A 25,137-nucleotide genomic window follows, 5' to 3' on the forward strand; every position below is an offset into this window, starting at 1 on the left:
AACTTTCCTTACCCCATTTTAAACCCATATTAAAATTTTAGCTTACCAAGACTCAACCCAATTTTTCGGAAAGTTCCAACGCTCATGTATAAATTAGTTGTCCATATCAATCGAGCACCTAATTCAAATTCCTTTTTCCATTCCCAACCCCACTCCATTTTGAACCATTAGCTATCCATTCCGATTATTCGTTAGACTTAACCTTTTTATTGTATTCCCACAGACCCATAAACAATTTCAAAAACAATTGTACAATATCAAAATCTATAGTAAGGACACAACGTCCTATCCATAGTTCACAACAAGACAGGTAGTATCAAGGTCGAGCAGCAGGTAAAATAAATCTATTCGAGTCATCCACATCAACCAAATGATTCCTAAATATGAGTAAAAGATGCTTATGCATAGCATCTTTATCCAAATCTTTCTCCTTTGCTGGAGCACATTGTACTACAGTGTCGTTTCAGTTCTAAAGCCTTATGAGTCGTCCTTTTACCAACGAGCCTGAGCCACACCGAGATGCGAGTACAATGAATTTATAAGAATCATCCCCCTATCCCTTTCCCCTTCTGAAAGTTTTTGAAATTTCAGAAGGAATTGACATATTCCTAATGTTTTGGATGAACATTTGGGTTTGAATTTTAATTGGTCCTTGTTCCTATCCGTTTCTCATCCTTTTCCACAAAAATTGAACCTTAATTTACTTCATTATAACCCCCTCTTTTTTTAATGTGAAGATATTTGAAATTTTTTTGAATAGAATTTTGGTAGAGAAAACAATAGTTTATAGAGAAAAGTTTTTTTACGGTCCTGAATAGAGAGTCAAAACTTCAACAAAAAAATTATCTGTTAGAATCCAAAAGGATTTGCATCTTTGATATCTCTTTCTTCTATCATGGATTGTCAGATCTCACCAATGTTATTTAAATTCGAAGTGGTGGTAGATGCTCTAATCGAGTTAGTCAGTTCAAGTTTGGTCCCCAAAATTGGTTCGTTCTCTTTTACTGATTCTCCCTCCCCTCTCTTATTTTGAATCAGAAATGATGAAGTGCTATATGTGAAATGTTTAAATGATTTGTTTTAATTTTGTCGGCTCCGATGTGGTTTCTTTTCATTTTGAGGATAAATTATTTATTTGTTTTATTTAACTTGGATTAATCTGATATTCATTTTGATTAAATGTTGAGTTTAAATGTTGTATCATTCAAATTTTTTACCGCGTGTTTTTTCTCCTACATAGTTATTTTTATGATGTTTATCTTCTTTAAGCCATAATAGCATATTTCCACTATTATTAACCTATTATTATTTTGTAGGTAAATCTTTTCTATTTTAAATGTTGACTTTTTCGTGTGTATGTTGGCTTTTAATGAGATTTTAATAGCTTATCATAACCTTGTTTTACATTAGCTTATTTGTTTGCTGTTATTTCATTTCTGGAACGCATATGTTTTCCTTCGTAAGTTGGGGTTGCTTGGTTTTCCGAAGTGAAGTTAAAATTCAATTGTACCTTTTATTCTTAAGTGTAGTTTGACTTGTTTTGATGCTATTCCTCCATCATAGATCAACATAATAGTTTTAACTTTTTAGATTTAAACGTTCTCTTCACACGAGAAGAGTTTTTCTTTAGTCAAGAGATAGTCATTAGAACAAAATTCTAACAATTTTTATGTTTGTCGTTTCATTATTATATCAATTTTCTTATTTCTTTTTCATGTGTATATTTTTTCGTTGTTTCTAGTTGTTAAAATGTGACTTCCTTATGTTTTTTATTATCTGGTTTTGGTTAACTTAATTAATTATGTGATCCAATCATACTAGGTTTAGGTGTATGTATCTACATTGGTGCCTTTGGTTTATTGAAATGTGCGTAATTCTCTATTTAATTTTGCATAGTTTGTTATTCTTTATCTTTTCCTTTACTATGCTGTTGTACTTTAATTGTTAGTTATTCTTTGGTTATCTATTGTTCTTCTTAATTAAAGTAAAATGATATGATGTTATTTCCATTGTTTCTTTTCCTATTAAAACCCATCATGGATTTTTTGCTGTGTATCAAAAACTACTTTGATCTTGACAACTTACTTTTGTCGTATGGGAGTTAAATCAATTTTGTTGTTCATTATAACTTATTGATCCTTATCTTATAAATTTTGTTGCATGTAAATCTATCTCAGTCTTCCCGGAACACTTTCTCCATTCCACGTATTTTCCAATTTGTGCCACAAGGCCCAAAATTTGTCTTTTTTGAGTAGGCCAGCCACAAAAATCAATGAAAAAATTCCAAGATTATGTTTATATTAAGAATACATGATAATGTGCCGCTAATTGGAGTGTAGCATAAATGGACTTAAAAGCGCACCTTTTATTTTTAAAGACGTATTTTTGTTACTTTGGGCCTAAGCCCATTTTGTCATTATTATTGTTATTATGTGTTTATAATTAGGACATGTACAAAATTCAAGGATTGGCCTAGAGCCCAATGGAGAAATCAATTTACCTTAGTTTCTTTAGGACCTATGCAAACTGGCCATATGTCCAAATTTGAATTCCAGCCCAAGAGCTGGCCAGTCAGACATATCCACCACAAATTTTATTTCCTTATCAATTTAACTGTCACTATTTGTTTAATTGGTAAGTTGATTTTAAGGTTTCAAAAATTCAATTTCTTAAAGGAAACCATTTTGAGTTAACACATATATATTTGCTAAAATTAAATAAGATTATATATTTTCTACTTGACCATCTTTAGTATATTTTCAAATTATTGTCTTAAGTAATATTTCTCTTCTACTTGACCTTGTTTATTATATTCTCAAGTTATTTGCTTATGTAATATTTCTCCTCCCCTTGAAAAATAATTTTCATTTTTGAACTTTAATGTCAGTAACTTAGTCAAGCTATAAAAAATAACATTGAAAGCCTTGAGAGTTGATTCGACCTTGTAACTAGCCTGAAATCACTTTTTCGGAGCTGATGGAATCTTCAAAATTTGATTCTGATGTCAACTTCCTGAACATTTAATAAAAGTAACCATTCAAGGTTCTAAATCACCAAAACAGATAGATTTGAATAAAAACCAAACTAACAACCAGGTGACAAAACTATCAGTCTTATCAAGTTATAAAGTACTCGAAGCAGCTACATGAACTCTCTAAATCACAAATAGAAGGCATAATGTACCTCGAAAATCCAATACATAATATAGAGCTGTGAATGGAGTTAAAATGGTGTTTTTTGACCTAACCTCAAGTAATTAACTTGGTTAGACGGTATTAGAGTAAATATAACAAGGAACGACCATGACGTCCATAGACTAGTGAAAATGATTTTTCAAGGAGTCTGGAAGGTTAGTCGAATGAATGATAAATCATGTAAACATGCTTCGAATACATATTAGTATGTATTAAGGGTCAAAACGTCCGGGTATGACTCCCAAATGACCATCCGAGGGGTCCTTGAGAAGGACCCAACCAATTGACCCAAAATTTATCAAAAAGCAGCAAGCAATCCACGAGAGAAATTGTCACCCCATCAACAGACTCATGCCCCGTCAATGGCGTTTTGTGAGTCATACTTAGAGTTATGCAGCATTGGATCCATTTGAGCACTTTCTGAATAAAATGACGGAGTGCCAGGACGATTCGTTCACAGTTTGAAGAACAACAAATCATGGGCGTTGATATTGTCTGCATATTGGTAGAAACATGGCCAAGCTAAGTTTTGTTTGTAAATTCCACCATCTTCCATTAAAATAATGGGACGTATTAAAATTTTTACTCAAGGTATATTAAAGGATTTTAAGACATAAAACAAGCATTTAAACCTTATAATCCCAAAACCCTAAAGGCTCCAGTTTCTCTCTAGATTCTCTCTTTAACCAAGGAGTTTATTGAAAAACAAAGTCAAAGCTTCAAGTAGAGATCAAGAACAAGGATTTTAATCACAAATCCTTGGGATTTACAAGGTATGGGAACTCTTCACTCTTGAAACTCCTTTACCCAAGAGGTTCCTTCAAATTGAATTTTAATGTTGTTCCAAATTTCTACATTTTACCTTAATTCGTAAGTTAACTTAAACTAGACTTACTTTTACTAGAATTGATTAATAATGATCGATTATGAATGTTTATAAATGAATTGATGTATTAATATAGGTTTTTGACCTAATTCAATAATGATCCATGACTAACCCTTTTTTCCTAACCCTAGCTTTTGTAATATGTTAATTAATGCTTAAACGTGATGTAATTGAGTATGTTATTGCATAATTGACTGTTGCATGATGATGATAGTTGTTTTGATGGGTTAATTTCATTGTTTTAGGAAGAAGTATTGAAAGGGTTTCTTGGAGGCCACTGAAAAGACCTTCAAGGTAATGAATATGTTATTGTCGTATTGTTGGATTATATTTGGTAAAGTTGATTAATAGAAGTATGAATGGTAAGTTATGAATTGATGATCATGCTATGAATATGATAATTTTGATATGATGATAGTTGTGCTATTAGGAGGGGTTGAAGATAATATTATGTATATCTTATGACTATGCTATAATTTAATGTTCTTACACTATATTGGGTTTGTGATGAAAGGACTTTGTCATTTTATAACCTATGAGCTATTAACATGTTATATGAGGGTTTAGCTCCTATGACATATGTTATGAATTTATATTTAAGAAAGACTTAAATACATATCAAAAAGGAAATTCAGCATAACATCGAGAGGATATGCATGAGAGGCGTCTCTTAAAGAGGAAGATTCCCTCAATGTTCTAACGTGATTGAATCTACAATTCTTTATAGTATAAAAAGGTTTTCTACTAACAATCTACATATTCCTTAACTATGAAGACCGCATAGGATGTAACTAGTTGATCTAACTAGATGCTATTAAGGCGTTGATGTCTTCCTTTTGAAAGTATGACGCCCTCTTTTTGGTGTGAGGGGATGACACCAGATTTCATTTTAGCTCACATGTTCTATGTCAGTTATAGAAAAGTTTTGTAAGATAAAATAAATGAATGAAACTAAAAAAAAGATGAACACTAGCTAGGACTACTCAAGAGGTGTTACCTAGTGTAGGTAAGGTTATGGGAGTTTGTATACACAATGCACAAGTTCAACTTGAGGGGAATTATAGGGTGAGTTATTTATATATATATGAAATACATGATGTTGATCTAATATAATATGTACGATGTTTGTTTCACTTGAGATAGATGATGATTAGGCTAAATGGTTATGCATGATATTGGCTACATTTGTTATGATTATTTATGTGGTAAAAGACAATGCTTATGACCTCTTTATTAGTTTAATTTGTTTATGTGGGGTTACGGGGATTCACATTCACATTGCACTATTTGATTTGGATTGGGGTTATGACTAAGGTATTGTGATATATTGATAAAAAGGACTCTAAACATGAAAATGTTGACTATGTGTAAGACACCCAACATGAGTTAGTGTTTCTAGAGACTAATTTGTTCTTAAAATCTTGTTAACATGTTAATTATGTGTTTTAAAGTAATTATTAGTGATTTGAAGTGATTCAAAAGTCCAACATCAAGAAAAAATCAAGACGTTCGCAGACTAGTCACCAAAGGTATCATAGGTGTTTTCATGTGCTTATATGCATGTAATTGGCTTATCATGTACTTATATGATTGTAAACAATGTTTATAGGAAGTATGTTGGCTTTTAATGAAGTTTAAAGGCCAAACGTCCAAGAAGTTTGAAAGTTAGGTTTGAGACATGAATGTGTGTGTCTTGAGTGTTCCTAGCATGTTTGAAGGTGTTGTGTGTAATTTTTCTATGCAAAACTGATTTTGAAGGTCCTTGACATGTTAAGGTATTTACATTTGAAACGCCCTGGTACGACTCCCCAAGTGCCACACAGCAAGCCTTCAAGGAGGACCAAAAGGTTGTCGACACATTACCTTGGTAGTGTCAATCGACAGAGCCAAAGGAGGCCTCGTCAGTCCACCAATGCTCCATCGATGGAAACTTAGCCTGGTGAAAGCTTTAGGATGTTGTTAAGCCTCAGAATCAATCAATGTCCTACAGTACGGTCCGTTGATAGACCTACATGGCATCGTTTGTCGCGTCGATGGTGAGTGCAACAACAGTCTGAACACTGTTTCATTAAAGGGGTGAATGGGAAATTCAATCCAAGTGATAACCTTACCCTATTTGGTTTATTTTGTTATTTTTGGGTGGATTTAAGTGATCAAAAACGTTACAACCCCAATCCCAATTGAATTCACAAAATTTAGACATTCTTCCCCAACCAAACTCTCTCTATAACCTCCATTGAAGGTCAAGCTCAAGAACAACTTAGAGCTTGGATTTCAATGGGTTCTTATTCAAGTTTTAAAGGTTTTCTTCTACATTAAGCTATGTTGATCCTTCATCCCTAGTTACTCTATCATCTAGAGAGTTCCTTTTAATAATTTCAAAGAAGTTTCATGATCAAATTTCTTCTTTAATCTAGCCATGGGTTCTTTATCAAAAATATTCCCAAAGTCTTTCTTGTTATGAATTTATTATAATGTATTGATTGTAATGCAGATTTCAATCCAATTGCATTATGAATTGATGCTCCCATCCAACTCTCGTTTTATGCTATGTATTGGCTAGTATGATCTTTATACTAGGAGGAGTGTAATGTGATTCAGGTATGTTAAATTTATTGTTATCTACTTCCTATCATGTATAATAATTATATGTATATTATATGTAAGGTATCCAATGTGGACCAAGGCTTGAAGATCTGGTTGTATTGGTTCATGTTCTCCTATCTTCTATAAATTATTAATGTAATTTAATGTATCTCGACTCTATGGTAATAGGATTATGATTTCTTATAGGGTTAAATGTACTTTAGCTACTGCCTATAATGTGTTATGATGATGAATTATGTCTTGTTGTCCCAATGTTGATAGATACTTGAAGAACTTAATCTCTACTTCTTACATATTGTTAAGTATGGCATTTAGTGTAACATTGACTCTATAATGCATGATTGAAGGCTTCGTTTATTTAAATAAAATTGTAGCTACTGCGTTATTTGGTGTTATTTATGAATTGTGGGTATTAATCATTCATGATCAAACTAAGGGAATCTAAGGAAGATTGATCTTCATTCTTTTAGCCTAAAGATTGATAAATTGTGTACATAATGTGATCTCACTTCTAGGGGTGATGAAGCATGAGTTAGACTACGTTATTATGTCTTTTGCTACAGCCCTAGATTGATATAATTGATGAAATATGATTGATAATTAAATCAAGTTAAATTTGTTAATTATCAACATCTCTACTTTCCAGTATATTGGTGATGTATTGTACTATGTTGTAGCATTGTATTGTTGTGGCTTGTGAATTGTTTCTTTTATGATTAAAGCACATTTAGCCACTGCCCGTTTATATTAATCGTTGATGAAAAAGGCTTATTGATCAATGATGATAAAGTCTAAATGATTTGTAAGAATTGCCTTATTGCTCTACTTCTCTATTTCTCGATAGTATTGTTGATAGAATTGGCCTTTTATGACATTTTGTGTTATGGTCCACTTATGGTGGCGGTGATTACTTTATTGTAAATATATATGTGATGCAATCATGGCCTAGAAGATAATCATACAATGAATTTGTATTGGTGATGATCACCCTATGAAAAGGTTTTGCCTAGTTTTCCTATTCTAGTTATGATCTAGGTTGTATTTCTTATGTCACAAGTAAATGTAAGACCATGTTGGGGTTTGATTAGGTACCGCCTTATATGATTATAATTGGTTAATGATCCCTTACCTATGTACCCCAATGTGAAAGTGTGAATAGCTAAGGTTAGGAGTCTTAAGTGTAATATGAAGTTAGCTTGTCTCCTATGCTAAATTGTGTTGTATGGTCTATGCTTGAATGTGAATTGTGGTCCTAAGAGGGTGGCTGCCTCAATGTTTTTTGATAGCAATTATGTGATCATGTTTACCAACATACGCACACTCACAGTTCATGCATTCTTATAAGTAGTGTAGGTTCATTGTGTATAATGAAAGGTATTTTCATATGCAATTGTGTCTACTACTATGCATTTAAAGTGTATTTCTATGAAGTATTTTATGTATTCTATTACCTAGGATGACTTGATACATGTACTAGTACGGGAAAGGGTATGGGACCTTGTCTATGCAATGCACATGTGTGCCTTTATAGAATTCGTTCCTAGGTTTGGTTTTCTATGTGCATGAATATGTTAAGAATTTTTTTTAACGTGTTTATATGAAAGGATTGATAATATAGTCGCAGCTATACACTTATGCATTGATTTATGAAGATGTGTGACCATAATGTACTATATGAAAGGTTTGCTCACATATAAATATACACCTACACACATGTATGATGGTCCAGTCAATCCTTGAAAGGTGTGCTCAAGTGTACCCTAAACTTCATAGGTGCTTACATATGCTATGTCCATGTGAAATGGTTTCTCACAAGATTTATATTGATGAACTCTGATCTATGACCTATGAGCTAAATATGACGAGTTATTTCTCCTAAGCGTAATAATTAAAAGTAATGTTAATGAGCGTTTTTAATAAAAGGGAACTTATATTAGAACCAAGAGAACTTGAAGTTGAGTGGTTTCCCTTACCATTTGAGTAAGGTAGGTAACCATAGTCCTCACGAAGTGGTTAGCCGCATAGACAAAAGGGCATAGAGTGATTTTTCATTATGGATAACTATAATGCCCCATTTGGCATAAAAAGGGTTTCTACAAATGCATCCAACTTCCATAACTATGCTTGCCACATAAAATCGAGCAAGTTATTTCTCTTAGTATGCTAGCATGTGTTAATGTTCTCGTTGGCTAATTAGAGAACCTTCCATTGGTGTAAGGTTGTACAACACCAAATTCCATGTAGCACCCATGGTCTCAGTGTTGGTTAAGGATATAGTTTCCCTAATGTAAAATGGACAATGGAAGTAAAGTATGGATCCTAACTAGGATAACCTAAGGGTAGTTGCTTAGTGTAGGTGGGGGTATGTGACTACACCTATGAATTGCACAAGTGTCTCCGAAGGGAAGTCCTAGGAAAATGTACAAATTCATGTGACTATGTTTATGTTCCTTGTGAATTACTTTGTAGTATTTCTCTACCATCTATAACGATGTGCATGGTATGAGTCCTAATTGATCTATCTGATGAAGGTCTTTCCTAGTTTGGATGAATTTGTCTTCACTTGCTATGTTGATGTATGAATTTGATTTTAGCGCTTGTGCTCTAATAATAGGTTTACTAAGTATGTATTATTTTATGGGATTCACATGTATATTTCACTAGTAGACTTAGATTGGGGTTCTGAGCAAGGTTTTATAATGCATTGATGTGAAGTTAAGTTAGTATATGTGCAAGTTGATGTAGCTTACTGTAAAGTGTATTAGAGTCTTGACTTAAATATGTCTATAATGTACTATACTTCTATGATGGTATGATAAGCTTGTTTAGATTGTATGCATGGTTTCCTTAAGGATATGCATTGCACCAATTAACTATAGGGTTTCTTAGGAGGCTAATGGGTTAAAAGAAAGAAGTTCAGCGTTAAGGGAAAAATGTTCATTGTAAATCAAGAGGTGCTTACTGTAAAATGATTAAAAAATATCTTAAATACATTATATGATTTTTTATTATGTTAGATCCTGAAATATTCCTATATGAATTATGAAAATGATACAGTGCTTTATAAAAGTTTCATGAATATTTTCTCAAAAAGGCATGAAGTATGATTTCAAGAAAAATGTTCCTTTTAAATGCATGTTTTTGCATGGCTTTAATACTTTGTGCATTCTTCTACTAACCCCATTGTTCGTTAGCTTTTTATAGAAAGTGTAGGTTATGGATGCTTAAAAGGATATCCCTATGTTGAGGAGATTTTATGTGTTTCCCAAGCTCAAACAAAAGAAATCCTTAAGGTTCAAGGATGTCCTATGTCAAGTTATTTTGTAAGTCTTGTAGCTATCTGATATACCGTGATTTCACGATATTTTTAATGTTTTTTCCTTAAGTTTAGTGTGTGTACAAAATACTTTTTCTATTAATTTTTATGTAAGTTTATCTTTATTTACAGGAAATCTTTCTAAAGATGAACGCGGATGTTTTTGAGCAAGAAATGCAGAAAAGTACCACCTACAAATGTGACGGTCCGTAGGTGGCCTCGTAGTGAAGCTGCTGAAGGAAGATGGGATGTCTGACAAAGTGTGGGGCTACGAAGTGCGTGATGGACCGTCGTAACAATGAAATTCCATCCTGATGGTTTGTAATAAAGATCAGAGAAGTAGTCCCAGTACCTAAATTCCAAGAGTTTAAGTGTTATGGAATGGAGACCCTCGACGGACCATTGTGCCTGTGACGATCCGTCATACCTACCATCAAGGGTAATGAAGAGAGCAGCAGAAGAATTTTCAAAGTATGAGACGACGGAGTCCATTAAAACCCGTCGTGACCACGACGACTATCACCTGGTCTGTCGACCCATCCGCATTTTGACAGATTTTCAGCAAATAGAGTCCTTCTTTAATTAGGTTTTTGTTTTTTATAAATAGTTCGAAAAACCTCGTTTTTGGGGTTAGACTCTTGATTATTTTAGCTTCTTTTAGGGATTAGAATTTGTGGTTATTATTACACTTTTGGAGAATATTCAGTCTTCGATTAATTTCAGTAATTGACTGTTGGTGATTTTTTTGATTAATTAAGTGAGTTTCTGGATTTTATTCTTTCTCATTGAAGTATGTGCATGAATTTTTATATTACATATTTAAATATTGTGATTATGACCATGGGTAACTAAACTCCATAACTAGGGTTGTGGGAACCATGGGCGAATAATAAGATAAAATCTAACTAAAATAACAATTCTAGAATAGTGTCTTGCATGTATTGATAATTCTTTCGCTTAGAAGTCTTTTTAACGGAGGGCCGACGTTAGAACTTGCCTTAATGCTACTTGCCGGACCAAGGAGGTAGATAATAGGAAAAGAATTATCAACATAAAGTTAGTGAATACTATCTAATAGGCTAGTATTGATTGGTACGAGGTAATAACTTAGTCAAATATCGTATACAATGCTTAATATGAGGTAAAGGTAAGGGTTAGTATAGCAACACATGTAGCCGGACCAAGGTGCATAGTGAAATTTCTAGATGCCGGACCAAGGATTTAGAAATACATAACTTATCAATTTTCTTGCAAGACACTAGGAAAGAATTGTGATAGTTAGAATTATGAAGTTAGGAACCTGTAGGGAACACGTAAACCCTAGTTACTTTTATTAATTGATTAAACTCCAACATTTGAATCTGTTAGTTATCTCCTTTAATTTAGCTTGTTATTTTTATTCATTTAGAAGTAAACCCCCCCCCCTTTATTGTCTTTGTTTTCCAAGGAAATAATTGACTAAAAATTAGTAATAATAGATTGAAGTTAAGTATGAACTATTTTCCTCGTAGGAACGATCCTAACCTCATTAGTTGGGTTCTTTACTTGATACTACTGCTTTACTTCTTATTTGAGAAGTATGTTTGAGCGTATCAAATTTTAGGGCAGCCGGGGAAAGTAGATTTTAGATTAACTTAACTTATTACTATAGTTTAGTCGATAATTTCTTATTTTTACTTTGTTTCATGTATTTCTTATTCTTCCTGAACTATCTTCATTGTATGCCAAATACACGGAGAGGAAGAGAACCCTTGTTTCCCTACGATAAAAAATTAGAGCGTACACTACAAAACATGAATCAAAACTTGGGTATTAATAATTATGATCAAAACCAGAACATCCCACTCTGATTGACGTTCATGGTAAGTTGTTACGCGATTCTCCGGGTGAAAACCAACAGAGGGGAGAAAATCCCGCTCCACGGCACCAAAAATACTACAGAGGCTATGACAATATAGCAGACTCTAATGGGCCACTTGCCTTTCCCCCTCTACCACCAGGCCACACCTTTGTGGCAACTAGTAGCCTGATGCAAATGCTCACTGCCAGAGGTTTGTTTTCAGGACTACCTTCTGAGGATCCACATGCCCATATAGCTAAGGTTAGGGCAGTGTGTAAAAGTTGTGTAGGGAAGCCTTACTTGGACTTGGATGTAATAGGGCTAAGAGCGATTCCTCTCTCACTGACAAGAGAGGCTTCTATGTGGTTCACTGAGCTCCCTTATAACTCAATTTTAACTTTGAACCAATCATGGGATGTTCTCTTAGCACGCTACCATGCGTCTAAGAAACTAAACCACAAAGATAGAGTGAACAACTTTGTGGAACTACCACGAGAGTCAATTAGTAGTTCTTGGGATAGATTCACCTCGTTTTTTAGAAGCGTCCCCAATCACCGTATAGATGATGAGTCACTGAAGGAATACTTTTATCGGGGACAGGATGATAATAATAAAGCGGTGTTGGATACTATAGCAGGTGGTTCTTATGGAGATTGTCCATATGCTGAGATTGCTGAAAAGTTAGAGAAAATCTCCTGGAACAATAAAGCTTGGAGTACTAGAAAGTCAGATACTGAGAGAAATACCTTCGCAGTGCAATCAACACACAACCCAGCCACAAATGAGATTCGTGAAGAGATGGCTTAGATGAGAACTAAGCATGGGTTGGTATTAGAACATGTCACTGGGGTGCAAAAAAGATAAATGCAGTCAACTACTTGTCTAAACCACCACCACCAAATGATGAATGCTATTATGAGGAGGATTCCTATGCGGTAAATAAGCTGACGGGGGTTTTCCTACTGAAAGCCCAAGGCTCTAATAAGGAGAATTGTTGCCAAGGTCAAGGGAACCAAGGTTGGATCTATGGTAACTATAGCCGTGAGGGTCATTATGTTCTAAAAGGAAATTACAACCGAGATAACAACTTCCACAGGGGTAACTATCGTAATAGAAATGACAAGAATGGGCCATTTGTTCCTCCTCAAAATTGTGAAGTTACTCCTAGGGATGGTGGAGGTAGTATGGAACGAGTTGAGGATATGTTGCATAAAATGATGAGGAGGTTTGATGCTAGTGATGAGCACACTAAAGAGTTGAGGAATGATTTAGTGGGTATTGGGCAGAAAGTCGATACTCATGCAATATCAATTGAGAAACTTGAGTTACAATTGGCCAAATAATCGGCGATTGTGAACACACGGCAACCGGGCATTCTTCCTAGCAACACTGTCCAAAATCTGAAAATGATGGACATTGCATGGCAATCACTACTCGCGGTGGTAAGAAAACCATTGACCCACCTATGTTGTCTAATAAGAAAAAGGTGACAAAAAATACTGATAAAGTGGTAGAGGTTAATGGTGAAGTAGAAGATAACACTAGAAAAGATGCTGAAGTGCCTAAAAAGGTAACTCCCATGCCTATACCCCCCCCCCCATTTCCTCAAAGGTTAGTGGAAAAGACCGAGGATGGTGAATATCGGTGTTTTATAATAATGTTGATGCAACTTTCTATCAATGTCCCTTTGGTTGAAGCTTTAGAACAAATGCCCGATTATGCCAAGTTTATGAAAGATCTGGTTACAAAGAAAAGATCGGTAACTTTTGAGGATGATGATAGAAGGCAACATTGTAGTGCTATTGCTACAAGATCTCTGGTACAAAATAAGGAAGATCCGTGTGAGTTCACTATTCCTTGTACAATTGGGCTATTATATTTTGCGAAAGCATTATGTGATCTGGGGGCAAGCATAAATCTCATGCCCCTCTCAATTTCCAAAAAGTTGGGTTTGGGTGATCCAAAGCCCACTGCAATGCAGCTACTTATTGTCGATCGAACAGTAAAAAGGCCTATAGGGATACTCCACGATGTGCTAGTAAAACTGGAGTCATTCATATTTCTGGCAGATTTTGTTATTCTTGATTGTGAAGTCAATTTTGAAGTGTCCATTATTCTTGGGAGGTCATTCCTTGCTACGGGAAGAGCCTTAGTAGATATGGAAAAGCGGCAGATGAAATTTTGGTTGAACAATGAGGAAGTGACCTTTAACATTTGTAGGTCTATGAGGCAGAGTGGTGAGCTCTAATCGGTATCTGCTATATCCTACAACGTTGGTGAGATATATAAGACACAAATAGAAAAACGTCTAGGTGTAGAAGCATTAAATGCAATGATAATGAATTTTGATAACGATTGCATAGAAGAGTATGAGTCATTAGTCGCGACTCTTGATCATGGTGATGTTTTGTTTAAACCAAAGAAATATGAGTTAAATATGAAGAATCACGAGTCTCCGCCCGCAAAACCATCTATAAAAGAGGATCCAAAGTTAGAAATAAAAGCTCTCCCACCTCATATAAGGTATGAAGGCTTAGGAAATAGTGACACCTTGCCGGTAATCATTGCATCAGACCTGAATGAACAACAAGTTGAGAGTTTGGTGAAAGTGCTTAAAATGTCCAAAAGATCTATTGGGTGGACTATTGCAAACATTATTGGGATCCCTCTTGGTATTTGTTCTCAGAAAATCAAACCCATGCCCGATCATAAGCCACGTATTGAGCACCAGAGGCTCTTTAATTCACCTATGCAAGAGGTCGTGAAGAAGCAAATCATTAAGTGGTTGGATGCCGGAGTAATCTATCCGATCACCGATAGTAGTTTGGTATGCCATGTTCAGTGTGTACCTAAGAAAGGGGGAATGATTATGGTCCCCAATGAGAAAAATGAAGTTGTTCCAATGAGACCAGTTATTGGATGGAGGGTGTGTATGGATTACTTCAAATTAAATGAATGGACTGAAAAACACAATTTTCCTATGCCCTTCATGGATCAGATGTTGGATAGACTTGCCGGAAAAGGGTGGTACTATTATCTTGATGGATATTCGGGGCATAATTAGATTTATATTGTACCAGAAGATCCAGAGAAAACCACTTTTACTTGTCCATATGGGACCTTAGCGTTCAAAAGAATGTCGTTTGTGTTGTGCAATGTACCCGCAACATTTCAGAGATGTATGACGTCGATATTTTCCGACATGGTGGAAGATACTATACAAGTCTTTATGGATGATTTATCTGTGGTTGGTAATTCATTCGAGCGGTGATTGAACAATTTATCTTAGGTCCTTAAGAGATGTGAAGACTGCAATTTAGTACTAAATTGGGAAAAATACCATTTCATGGTGAAAGAAGGTATTGCTTTGGGTCATCGCATTTCAAAAAAGGTCATAGAGGTTGATCGATCTAAAGTCGAGGTTATAGTGAGACTTCCCCACCTATCTCTATAAAAGGTGTGAGAAGCTTTCTTGGGCATACCAGTTTCTTAGTAGATTCATCAAAGATTTTTCAAAGATTGCATATCCATTGTGCAAACTGCTGTAGAAAGATTGTAAATTTTGTTTTGATGAATCCTGTCTTAAACCATTTGGTGAGCTAAAAGAAAAATTGGTGTCTGCACCTACCATTATTTCTCCGGATTGGAACAGTCCATTTGAGTTTATGTGCGATGCTAGTAGGGTTGCTCTTGGTGTAGTATTGGGACAAAGAAAGAACAAAATCCTTAAACCCATTTACTATGCTTGTAAATCCCTAAATGAAGCTCACAAGAACTACACAGTGACCGAGCAAGAACTCCTTGCAGTAGTCTTTGCTTTTGAAAAATTTCACTCCTATTTGCTAGGTACTAGAGTTGTAGTGCATACCGACCATTCAGCATTGAGATACTTGATGGAAAAGAAGGATGTGAAACCGATGTTAATTCGTTGGGTATTACTGCTATAAGAATTTTACTTTGAAGTAAGGGATAGAAAAGGGACCAAAAATAAGTTGCCGATCACTTTTCTTGACTAGAAGATTAAGTTATGAGAGAGTTAGGGGATAAGACTGATATTGATGATACTTTCCCCGATGAACATGAATTGCCTGCCTCACAAGACTTGATTCCATGGTTCGCAGATTTTGCAAACTATCAGGCTAGTCATACTATTCCACCGAACTTGTCCTTTCATCAAAGAAAAAAGTTCATGTACGATGTGAAGAAGTTCTTATGGGATAAATCATATTTATAAAGGAGTTGCATCGACGGGCTTATTCGTCATTGTGTGCCAGAATGTGAGATGTTGACTGTTTTATAAGCATGCCATTCCTCACCCGTTGGTTGACATCATAATGGTATCCAAACCGCTCATAAGATATTACAATGTGGGTACTATTGGCCAACTCTTCATCAAGATGCTCATGAGTTTGCTCAAGCATGTGACAGATGCCAAAGATATGGCGGCATTTCAAGTAAGCAAGAGCTCCCTCTAAACCCCATTCTTTTTATTGAGTTATTTGATGTTTGGGGTATTGACTTTATGGGTCCTTTTGTGCGTTCTCATGGAATAAAGTATATTTTAGTACAGGTAGATTATGTATCTAAATGGGTGGAGCTATCTCCCTCTCAAACAATAAAAGTAAGAGTATCACTGCGTTCTTAAAAAAGAATATCTTCTCTCATTTTGGCACACCAAGGGCAATTATTAGTGATAGGGGCTCCCACTTCTGCAACAGATTATTGAAGGGGTTATTGGAAAAATATCCGGTTAGCCATAATGTGTCCACCCTTACCATCCTCAAACTAGTGGGCAACTTGAAGAGTCAAATGGGTAGATCAAACAAATATTCTCAAAAAACAGTAAACGCTAGTAGAACAGATTGGTCAAGGAGGATTGATGATGCTCTTTGGTCCTACCGGACAGCGTATAAGACTCCCATAGGTATGTCCCCATATTTACTTGAATATGGGAAAGTTTGTCATATTCCGGTTGAATTAGAGCGTAAAGCCATGTAGGCTATGAGAAGTTGAAAATAGATTGGAGCGAAGCTGCAGAACAACGGTTAATTAGGTTGAATGAACTCGATGAATTTCACATGAAAATTTATGAAAGCTCATCCCTCTACAAATAAAATATTAAGAAGTACCATGACCTAAAAATTGAAAAATGAGAGTTTATGGTCGAGGATTTGGTGCTTTCATTCAATTCTAGGTTGCGCTTATTTCCCGGAAAGTTCAAGTCCAAATTGACTAATCCTTACTTGGTTACCCAACTATTCTTTCATGGAGCAGTTTAGTTGGAAAGTAAGGAGGGTGTGCAGTTCAAGGTGAATGGACAACACATAAAAAATTAATTCGGGCATGGTGAATCAGCGAATGAAGTGATCGAGGCATAAAATCTTGATGAAATCTAAGTAATAAAGTGTCCTAAGTCATGCCGCAACGTTAAATTAGGCGCTTGTTGGGCGGCAACCCAATACTTATAGGTTTTCTTTCTAGTAATTATAGCATTTTCTACTAATGGGTTTTTAAAATTGCAGGCATACCACCAGGAAATTCTACAGAAAATAACTCTGCAGTAGTCATTGAAGGACCCATCGACGGCCCGTCACGAACGCGATGCACCGTCGCATGAATTCGTCGTGCCAGGTACGTCTTTTAGTTATTTTCAAAACTAGGGCACATGCGACGAAACCAATGACGAACCGTCAATATTGCGACGTACAGTCGTCGGGGACTCATCACGTAATTATTGAAGCGTACCCGACCAGAACCGTCTAGGGGTTTTTAAAATTTCTTAACGTTTAAAAAACCCCACCCATTCATTTCACCCATTTCCTTCCCTCTTCCTCCCATTTACCTCCCTTTTCAACTTCCAATTTCCTACCTCTCTTTCAACCGATCATTTTCCCAAATTCCCCAATTCCTAAAAATCCATTATCTACTAGTCAGAGTCTCTTGCTGTGGTTTTCTTCTTGATCACCAAGTACCTTCTGCGCTTGTTTTTCTGAAATTCCCAGGTATGTGTCTCATATTTCTACCTATTTACATTAAATTTTTGTTTATCAATTAGTATTAGCCCACTTCTTATTGATGGGTTGATTCTATAATATATATTATGTCTGACGTAGGTTGAGAATCCTCAAAATTTCATTGTTAAAACTCTAGAAATAGGTGTTTTAGCATTGCTAGTTTACTAGGTATTTCGGTTAGACACATGTATGTTAAAACACTAAAAACTCTATTTGGGTCATAGGGGATGATTGTGGCATCCCCAGTTTTGTTATTGAATGACAGAACTAGACCCCGATGACGGACCGTCGTACCCACGACGAACCGTCATAGGGTCCGTCCCAACATCCCTAGCACCCCACTATGCAATTGTCTCCGATTGTCCACCAACGGACACATGAGACGACCGTCGTTCCCATGACGGTCCGTCCATCACAACTGTATGGGTTATCAGAGATCCTATTCCTAAGAGTCTCTCACTTTTTGTAGGTTTCCTCCAATGGACACATGCGGCGAATCGTCGTTCGCACGATATTTCATCCTGCATAACCTTCATGACGGCCAAAGACTCCTCTCCTAAGGATCTCTAACTTTTTTCAAGTGTCCTCCTACAGACATCTACGACGTACCATCAAACCTTCGACGGTCCATCCTGCATAACCATCATGACGGTCAGCGACCCCTCCCCCAAGGGTCTCCATACTTTTTCCAAGTGTCCCACTATGGACATCAACGACAGACCGTCATCATCGCAATGGTCCGTCCTGCTTATCCTTCATAATTGTAAGAGACTTTCTTTCAGGGGTATCCACATAAACAAAGTTTTAGTCATACATGACGGACCCCATGACGGTCCGTCGTACTCACGAGAAGCCGTCACCTAGTCTGTCGTGTTTTACTTTTACTATAGAAATGTCACTACATCTTTACACTTTTCTATATTTTTCGTCTTTTTGCTTGTCTTGTTTGCTCCTTCTACACCTAATATTGATTCTTTATAGGTACTATCTATTATGGCACCAAAACAAGATAGAGTCTACGCACGTGGGCGATCAAAGTATGTGACCCCGTCTGCCCGCCTGGTCATTGGCTCTAATGATGAGCGTGACCCCGAATATGTGCCCCCAGGAACTTTCACCCCATCCCGGGCTGCACGTGCTGCCAGAGTTACACCCAAAAAGGTGGCATCCTGCATAGTCACTCTCTCCCAGTCTGATGAGGAGCGCACAGTGACCGACACACCTTCTTGGTCAGCTACTCATGAAGAAAGAGCGTCTATGTCCTTAGGAGTTTTGTGGTTGGAGGATGCCTTTGGATCTGGTGAAGTCCCTGCACCCACCACAGCTGCATAGTATGCCTCGTCAAATGAGGCTGACAGTTCTAAATCCACACCCAGCTCACCGACTCGTGCTCTCACCCCGGTTGCCTACCAGCCCAACCGGTGGTGTGTCAAAGGGCAGTATCAAGTTTATTCAAACGCAAAGTTTCTGAATGATAAAGGGGTCATGAAACGGACCCTTACATTGGAGAGGCGGGTCCTTACAGGAATTCTCTCGACTATGCCAGAGATCCACAATCTCTTCACAGACACCGACTGAAGTGGACAACGCGTTCATTGGGCCGTTATAGTAAAGAGTTGGTTCGAGAGTTCTACGGCTCCTACGTGGATACTCTTTATAACAGATTTATAGGCGGTCTGCCCCCGCCAAACAGGCCCTACTAGCGCATGTTCGAGTATGTGGCATTCATGTTAATATCTCCCTGCCTGCCATGCGCCGGTATCTTTACGGTGAGGATGTTGATGCCAACTGGACCCCTCTCACCGTTTAGTTTGACTATCGGTGGCAAATTATCAAAGATGGCCAATTCTTGTGTAAGCCATCACTAAGAGAGACCACCAAGAGGTGGATGGCCCTACACTTATCTGTTGATCGAGAGGGTGCTGATTGGGTAACCGAGTAGAAGGGATCCATCAAGAAGGCTAACCTGATCTTCACGACGAAGTTCTTATGGTTGATTGTCCGCCACCGCCTTTCCCCCATAATCGCTGATAATATAGTCTTATGGGATCGTGCAGTACTGAGGTGGACTTTTCTTTGCTTCTACAGGCGGTCATACACGAGAGGGCTTTTAAGGTCACAACCACTTACCCTTTCCCGTGCATGATATTTTCTTTATGCAGGTCCGCAAGTGTACCCATCTGGCATATTGATCAGCTCAAGACCCCGCTGGGCACTGTTGATAGCGGCCTCATCAGGGATGAGGCCAATGAGTTTGCTCCATGCAGAGGGCCCCGTCTAGAGTTGCCTCCACTAGGTGACAATCTAGCTGATACAGTAGCACAGGCTCACACGGCTACGCAGGCTGCTTCCACTGACACTACCCCGGTCGAGTCTATCTTGGTTAGTAGCACAGCGCCGAGATCGTCTCGCTCAGCCCCTTTCCCCGCTCTGGTCCCGCTTGCTTGGGTCCAGAAACTAGAGGCACGTATGGCTACACTTCTACATCACATCCAGCCTTGGATGCATCGCTAAGGTTCATCAGTGCTTGGACGCTTTTGAGTTGTGGGTGCTAGATCGGCCAACCCCTCAGATGGATGTGTCGACCCTTCAGGCTACGGTCGAGAGTCTTCGTTCAGACATTGATATGATCAGAGGCTAGGGTGCCTGAGTCTGAGGCCCCTTCTGCAGATCCTATTGAGGACACAGTGATGGCGGCCTTATTCGCAACTTCTGAGATTCCACCATCTCCCCATTGAGAGCATGCCAAGAGGCGTAGGGGTCACGAGGAGGATCAGGCTAGAGCACGAAAGAAGGAGCGCCATGAGATGGAGGCTGCGAGGAGAGCTCACTTGCTGATGAGGACGCGCGTCGGATGAGGGTTGTAGAGTTAGCTGCTGGGGCATCTAGCTCCAAAAATGTGAAAATAGTTGGAGGCACTGCTGATAGTGTTGTTGCTAATGAGGACACTACTGAGGGTGTCCATATTACAGAGGTAGTTGTTTCTGAGGAACCGGACCCACCATCTTGCTGATGGTCGGTGCTTTGCGCCCCTTGTTTTCTTCACCTACCACTCCCGTATTTCAAATTTTTTTATGCATTGGGGACAATTGCATTTATTTTTATTAGGGGTGGGATAAATGGAAAGTGAGTGCTAGGGTGAAGTCTGAGTAGCCCAATTCACTTTCCTCTTTTGAGGTTTTCTTGTCTGTGCTCTTTTTCCCAAGAACTGATTATTTTTACTATTGAACCGGCATGTCTATATCTTCTGTACATTGTTTAAATCTGAAGCATGATGGCTAAAATGATATCCTGATGAAATGAAAATGATGCATGACTAGGCATAGTAATTGATAAATTTGTGGCTCTAAGCATGACATAGATGTACACCACTGCATGACCCTAAGTGTAAAATTCAAACTACCTGTCTGATAATGGTGTACAGTAATGAGATGTCAAGTGAGTGTGAGGAATATTTGAATAGTCCATTATTTGTATTGAGCTAAAACTTGCCTGGTTAGTTCTGCTAAAAGTAAGCTGTAATAGAACTTTGGGGAAGGATCATAGGCCCTCGTTCAATATAGACCATTTTAGCCAAAATAAAAGAAACCAAATGAAATTAATCCTTCTTTGATCCAAATGATTTGAGCTTAAACTAGACCTTTCTTTTTCACCCCAAACTGATCTTTTCTGGAAATAATGTGTTGGCCCTGGTCCCTCCTTGGACATGTGCACCTCATCTAATGTCAAAAGCATAAGTTGAGGGTGGCTAATGTAGTAAACAACCTTTTTATGGCCCTGTCCCAACTATGGGTATTGTGTACTTTGACTCATGTCAAATCCATGAGTTGAGGGTGGCTATTATGAGGTCTGCTCTGGAAAGTGGGGTTGAAAGAACCAAGAGAGAGAAAGAACAAAATTAAAGTGACTCATGAATCAGTTGAAAGAAAAATGAAATAAAATAAATAAAATACATACAAGCAAGAAAAAAAGAGAGTCATTTAAACAAATGAAGAAACAAGGGAAAATAGCAAGGTAAAAAATATGGGAAATTGGGAGAAATAAAATGATGAAAAGAGGTATGTTTAGCCGATATGTCAAGGAGGGTAAAAAGTCACTAATGTATACCTAAATATACCCTACCTGACCCTGAGCCTATGTTACAATCTAAGAAAGTCCTATCGTGATCCTAAAAGTTTGATAGGGATCTTAAAGTAGTGAAAATAAGGGCAAGCTTATGGCAATATGTATGAATGAGTTGTGAATCTATTCTGAGAGTGAGTGTTGAAAAGTAATCTTTATACTCAAACTAAAATCATTGTGTGAAAAATGAGGATATTGTTTTGAAGAGAGGACGCTAGTTGCAATATCGAAAATATTAGCACCTCGATGAGAAATTGAAGAGGATACGTGTTAGTGCATAGTGAGTCTATGTCATGGTCTGATTCCACATAATTCAATCCTACTAGTGATAGCATGCACAAATATGAGGACACTGATCCGGATTGATACCAAAATGATTGCAAAATATAAAACATGGATACTATTGTACAAGTGAGTCATAGTGCGTTGCTTGAGGACAAACAACGAATTTAAGTTTAGGGTGTTGATATACCGTGATTTCACGGTATTTTTAATGTTTTTTCCTTAAGTGTAGTGTGTGTCCAAAAGCCTTTTTGTATTAATTTTTATGTAAGTTTCTCTTTATTTTCAGGAAATCTATCTAAAGATGAACGCGGAATGTTTTGAGCAAGAAATGCAGAAAAGTACAACCTACGGAGCTTGTGATGGTCCGTAGATGGCCTCGCAGTGAAGCTGCTGAAGGAAGATGGGTATGTCTGACCAAGTGTTAGGTTACGAAGTGCGTGACGGACCGTCGCATACATGACGGTCCGTCCTGCTGGTTCGTCATGAAGATCAGAGAAGTAGTCTTGTACCAAAATTCCAAGAGTTTAAGTGTTATGCAATGGAGACCCTTAACGGACCGTTGTTCCTGTGATGATCCGTCATACCTGCTGTCGAGGGTTATGAAGAGAGCAGAAGAAGATTTTGCAAAGTATGGCACGACGGGGTCCATGACGGCCTGTCATGACCATGATGACCTATCGCCTGGTCCGTCGACCCAGCCGTGTTTTGAAAGATTTTCAGCAAATAGAGTCCTTCTTTAATTAGGTTTTTGTTTTTTATAAATAGTTCGAAAAACCTTGTTTTGGGGGTTAGACTCTTGATTATTTTATCTTCTTTTGTGGTTTAGACTTGGTGATTATTATTACACTTTTGGAGAATCTTTAGTCTTTGATTAATTTCAGTAAATAATTGTTGGTGATTTTGTTTATTAATCAAGTGAATTTCTTGATTTTATTCTTTCTTATTAAAGCAAGTGTATGAATTCTTATATAACATATTTGAATATTGTGATTATGACCACGGATAACTAAACTCCATAACTAGGGTTGTGGGAATGATGGGCGAATAATAAGATAAAATCTAACTAAAATAAAAATTCTAGAATACTTTCTTGCATGTATTCATAATTCTTTCGCTTAGAAGTCTTTTTAGCGGATGGCCAACATTAGAACTTGCCTCAATGCTACTTGCCGGACCCAGGAGGTAGATAATAGGAAAAGAATTATCAACATAGATTAAGTGTATAATATCTAATAGGATAGTATTGATTGGTATGAGGTAATAACTTAGTTAAATATCTAATACAATGCTTAATATGAGGTAAAGGTAAGGGTTAGTATAGAAACACACGTAGCCGGACCAAGGGGCGGAGTGAAGTTTTCTAGATGTCGGACCAAGGATTTAGAAATACATAACTTATCACTTTGCATGCAAGATACTAGGAAAGAATTTTTATAGTTAGAATTATTGAGTTAGAAACCTATGGGGAACATATAAACCCTAGTTTCTTTTATTAATTGATTAAACTCCAACATTTGAATCTCTTAGTTGTCTCTTTTAATTTAGCTAGTTATTTTCATTCATTTAGAAGTAAAAAAAAACCCCTTTTATTGTCTTTGTTTTCCAAGGAAATATTTGACTAAATAGTAGTAATAATAGATTGAAGTTAAGTCTGAACTATTTTCCTCATGGGAATGATCCTAACCTCATTAGTTTGGTTCTTTTCTTGATACGACCGCTTTACTTCTTATTTGAGAAGTAAGTTTGAGCGTATCACTATATACTTATGATAATGTTGTAAGGGTTGTGTCCCTTGTATACTGTAATCGTGTTTAGTCTAGGATTGAAAAAAGAGACTAGTGTCTAAGATGTACTTATGATATTTTCTATATAAGAAGTAAAGTTTCTAGTATATGATGTGCTAAGAGAAATTGAAAATTTTCCGTAAAATTTTCTATGAAAATGCAATGAATGATAACTATGGGCTTGTATAAGATCTCTAATAGGTAAAGTACGCCATGTTACTTCTAGGGGGTGCTCACCGGTCGTAATAAAAGTGATATCATAGCATGAGGTTTACCAAAGTCGTTTTAGGTTCCAGAAGTCTAATATTTCCATGTCTAGTAAAGTGTCTATGAGCAAGAGTTTATAGGACGATACAATTTACTTTCTTCATCATTCTCATGTCGTGCCATAGAACTTAACTCTGTAAGATCTCTCTCTTATGTTTTCTTGTCAGCTAGTCTTTTAAATGTGATTGCTTGGACGAGATGATACTCTATGCATGAGGGACAGAACATGAGTATTGGTGCATATATTGGTTTATGTTTCATGAGTATATGTAAAGATGAACTTTTGTATGCTTTGATGATATGAAGTCCTTTGTTACTCTATATGAGAATTATGTGAAATAGAATGTTGTGTTGACAAATGTATGTCATGATATAGTTAAAGCATATTATAAGTTATTATGGTTAAAATGAGTATTCTTTTTGATTGACATGCTACTATATGAATTAGCATGATGGTAGTCTTAAAATATGGTTTAGACTTGAAATACTTTGAAGAATGTATAAACGGCTAAAGAGTCCATTCTGCCTAGACATAGGTGTAAGCATTCAAAGGCTTCCTAAATATATGTGTTGACTTTGTTAATATGTGAGAACTTTCATGGTTGTTTTACATGGATTGGAGACTTTTATATAGACTTGATCTTAGAAGTACGGGTAGAATGTTTATCTTGGTACGGTGATGATGTTGGTTTGATTGATTTAAAAGTTACCTTACTGTAATGTTCATATAAATTAAAGAGGCCTTATGGCTAAGTCTCCTCTATTGTTTCCCACAATGTTGTATGACCTTGGTGTCTATTGTTTTGTATAAAAACCTTATGT

General features: G+C 36.8%; 1 protein-coding gene and 1 long non-coding RNA gene across 3 annotated transcripts; both read left to right on the plus strand.

The window, feature by feature from the left end:
- Positions 1-479: 479 nt before the first annotated feature.
- On the plus strand, positions 480-10,756 carry LOC104649807 (uncharacterized). Of its 2 annotated transcripts, none has more exons than XR_743636.3 (6): positions 480-989; positions 4,326-4,374; positions 5,856-6,116; positions 6,575-6,681; positions 9,892-10,010; positions 10,136-10,756. It is a non-coding gene; the product is annotated as an uncharacterized lncRNA (long non-coding RNA). The 2 variants fall into 2 exon arrangements; XR_011212098.1 differs by having other exon boundaries at positions 737-989; positions 9,882-10,010.
- A 2,507-nt stretch (positions 10,757-13,263) lies between these two features.
- Positions 13,264-14,907, plus strand: LOC138338750 (uncharacterized). The gene is made up of 2 exons (XM_069289838.1): positions 13,264-13,413; positions 14,134-14,907. Exons 1-2 carry the CDS (start codon positions 13,264-13,266, stop codon positions 14,905-14,907), a joined length of 924 nt encoding a protein of 307 aa, XP_069145939.1.
- Positions 14,908-25,137: the final 10,230 nt, after the last annotated feature.

This window comes from Solanum lycopersicum, chromosome 10 (assembly GCF_036512215.1).
Source record: "Solanum lycopersicum chromosome 10, SLM_r2.1".
Lineage (NCBI taxonomy): Eukaryota > Viridiplantae > Streptophyta > Magnoliopsida > Solanales > Solanaceae > Solanum > Solanum lycopersicum.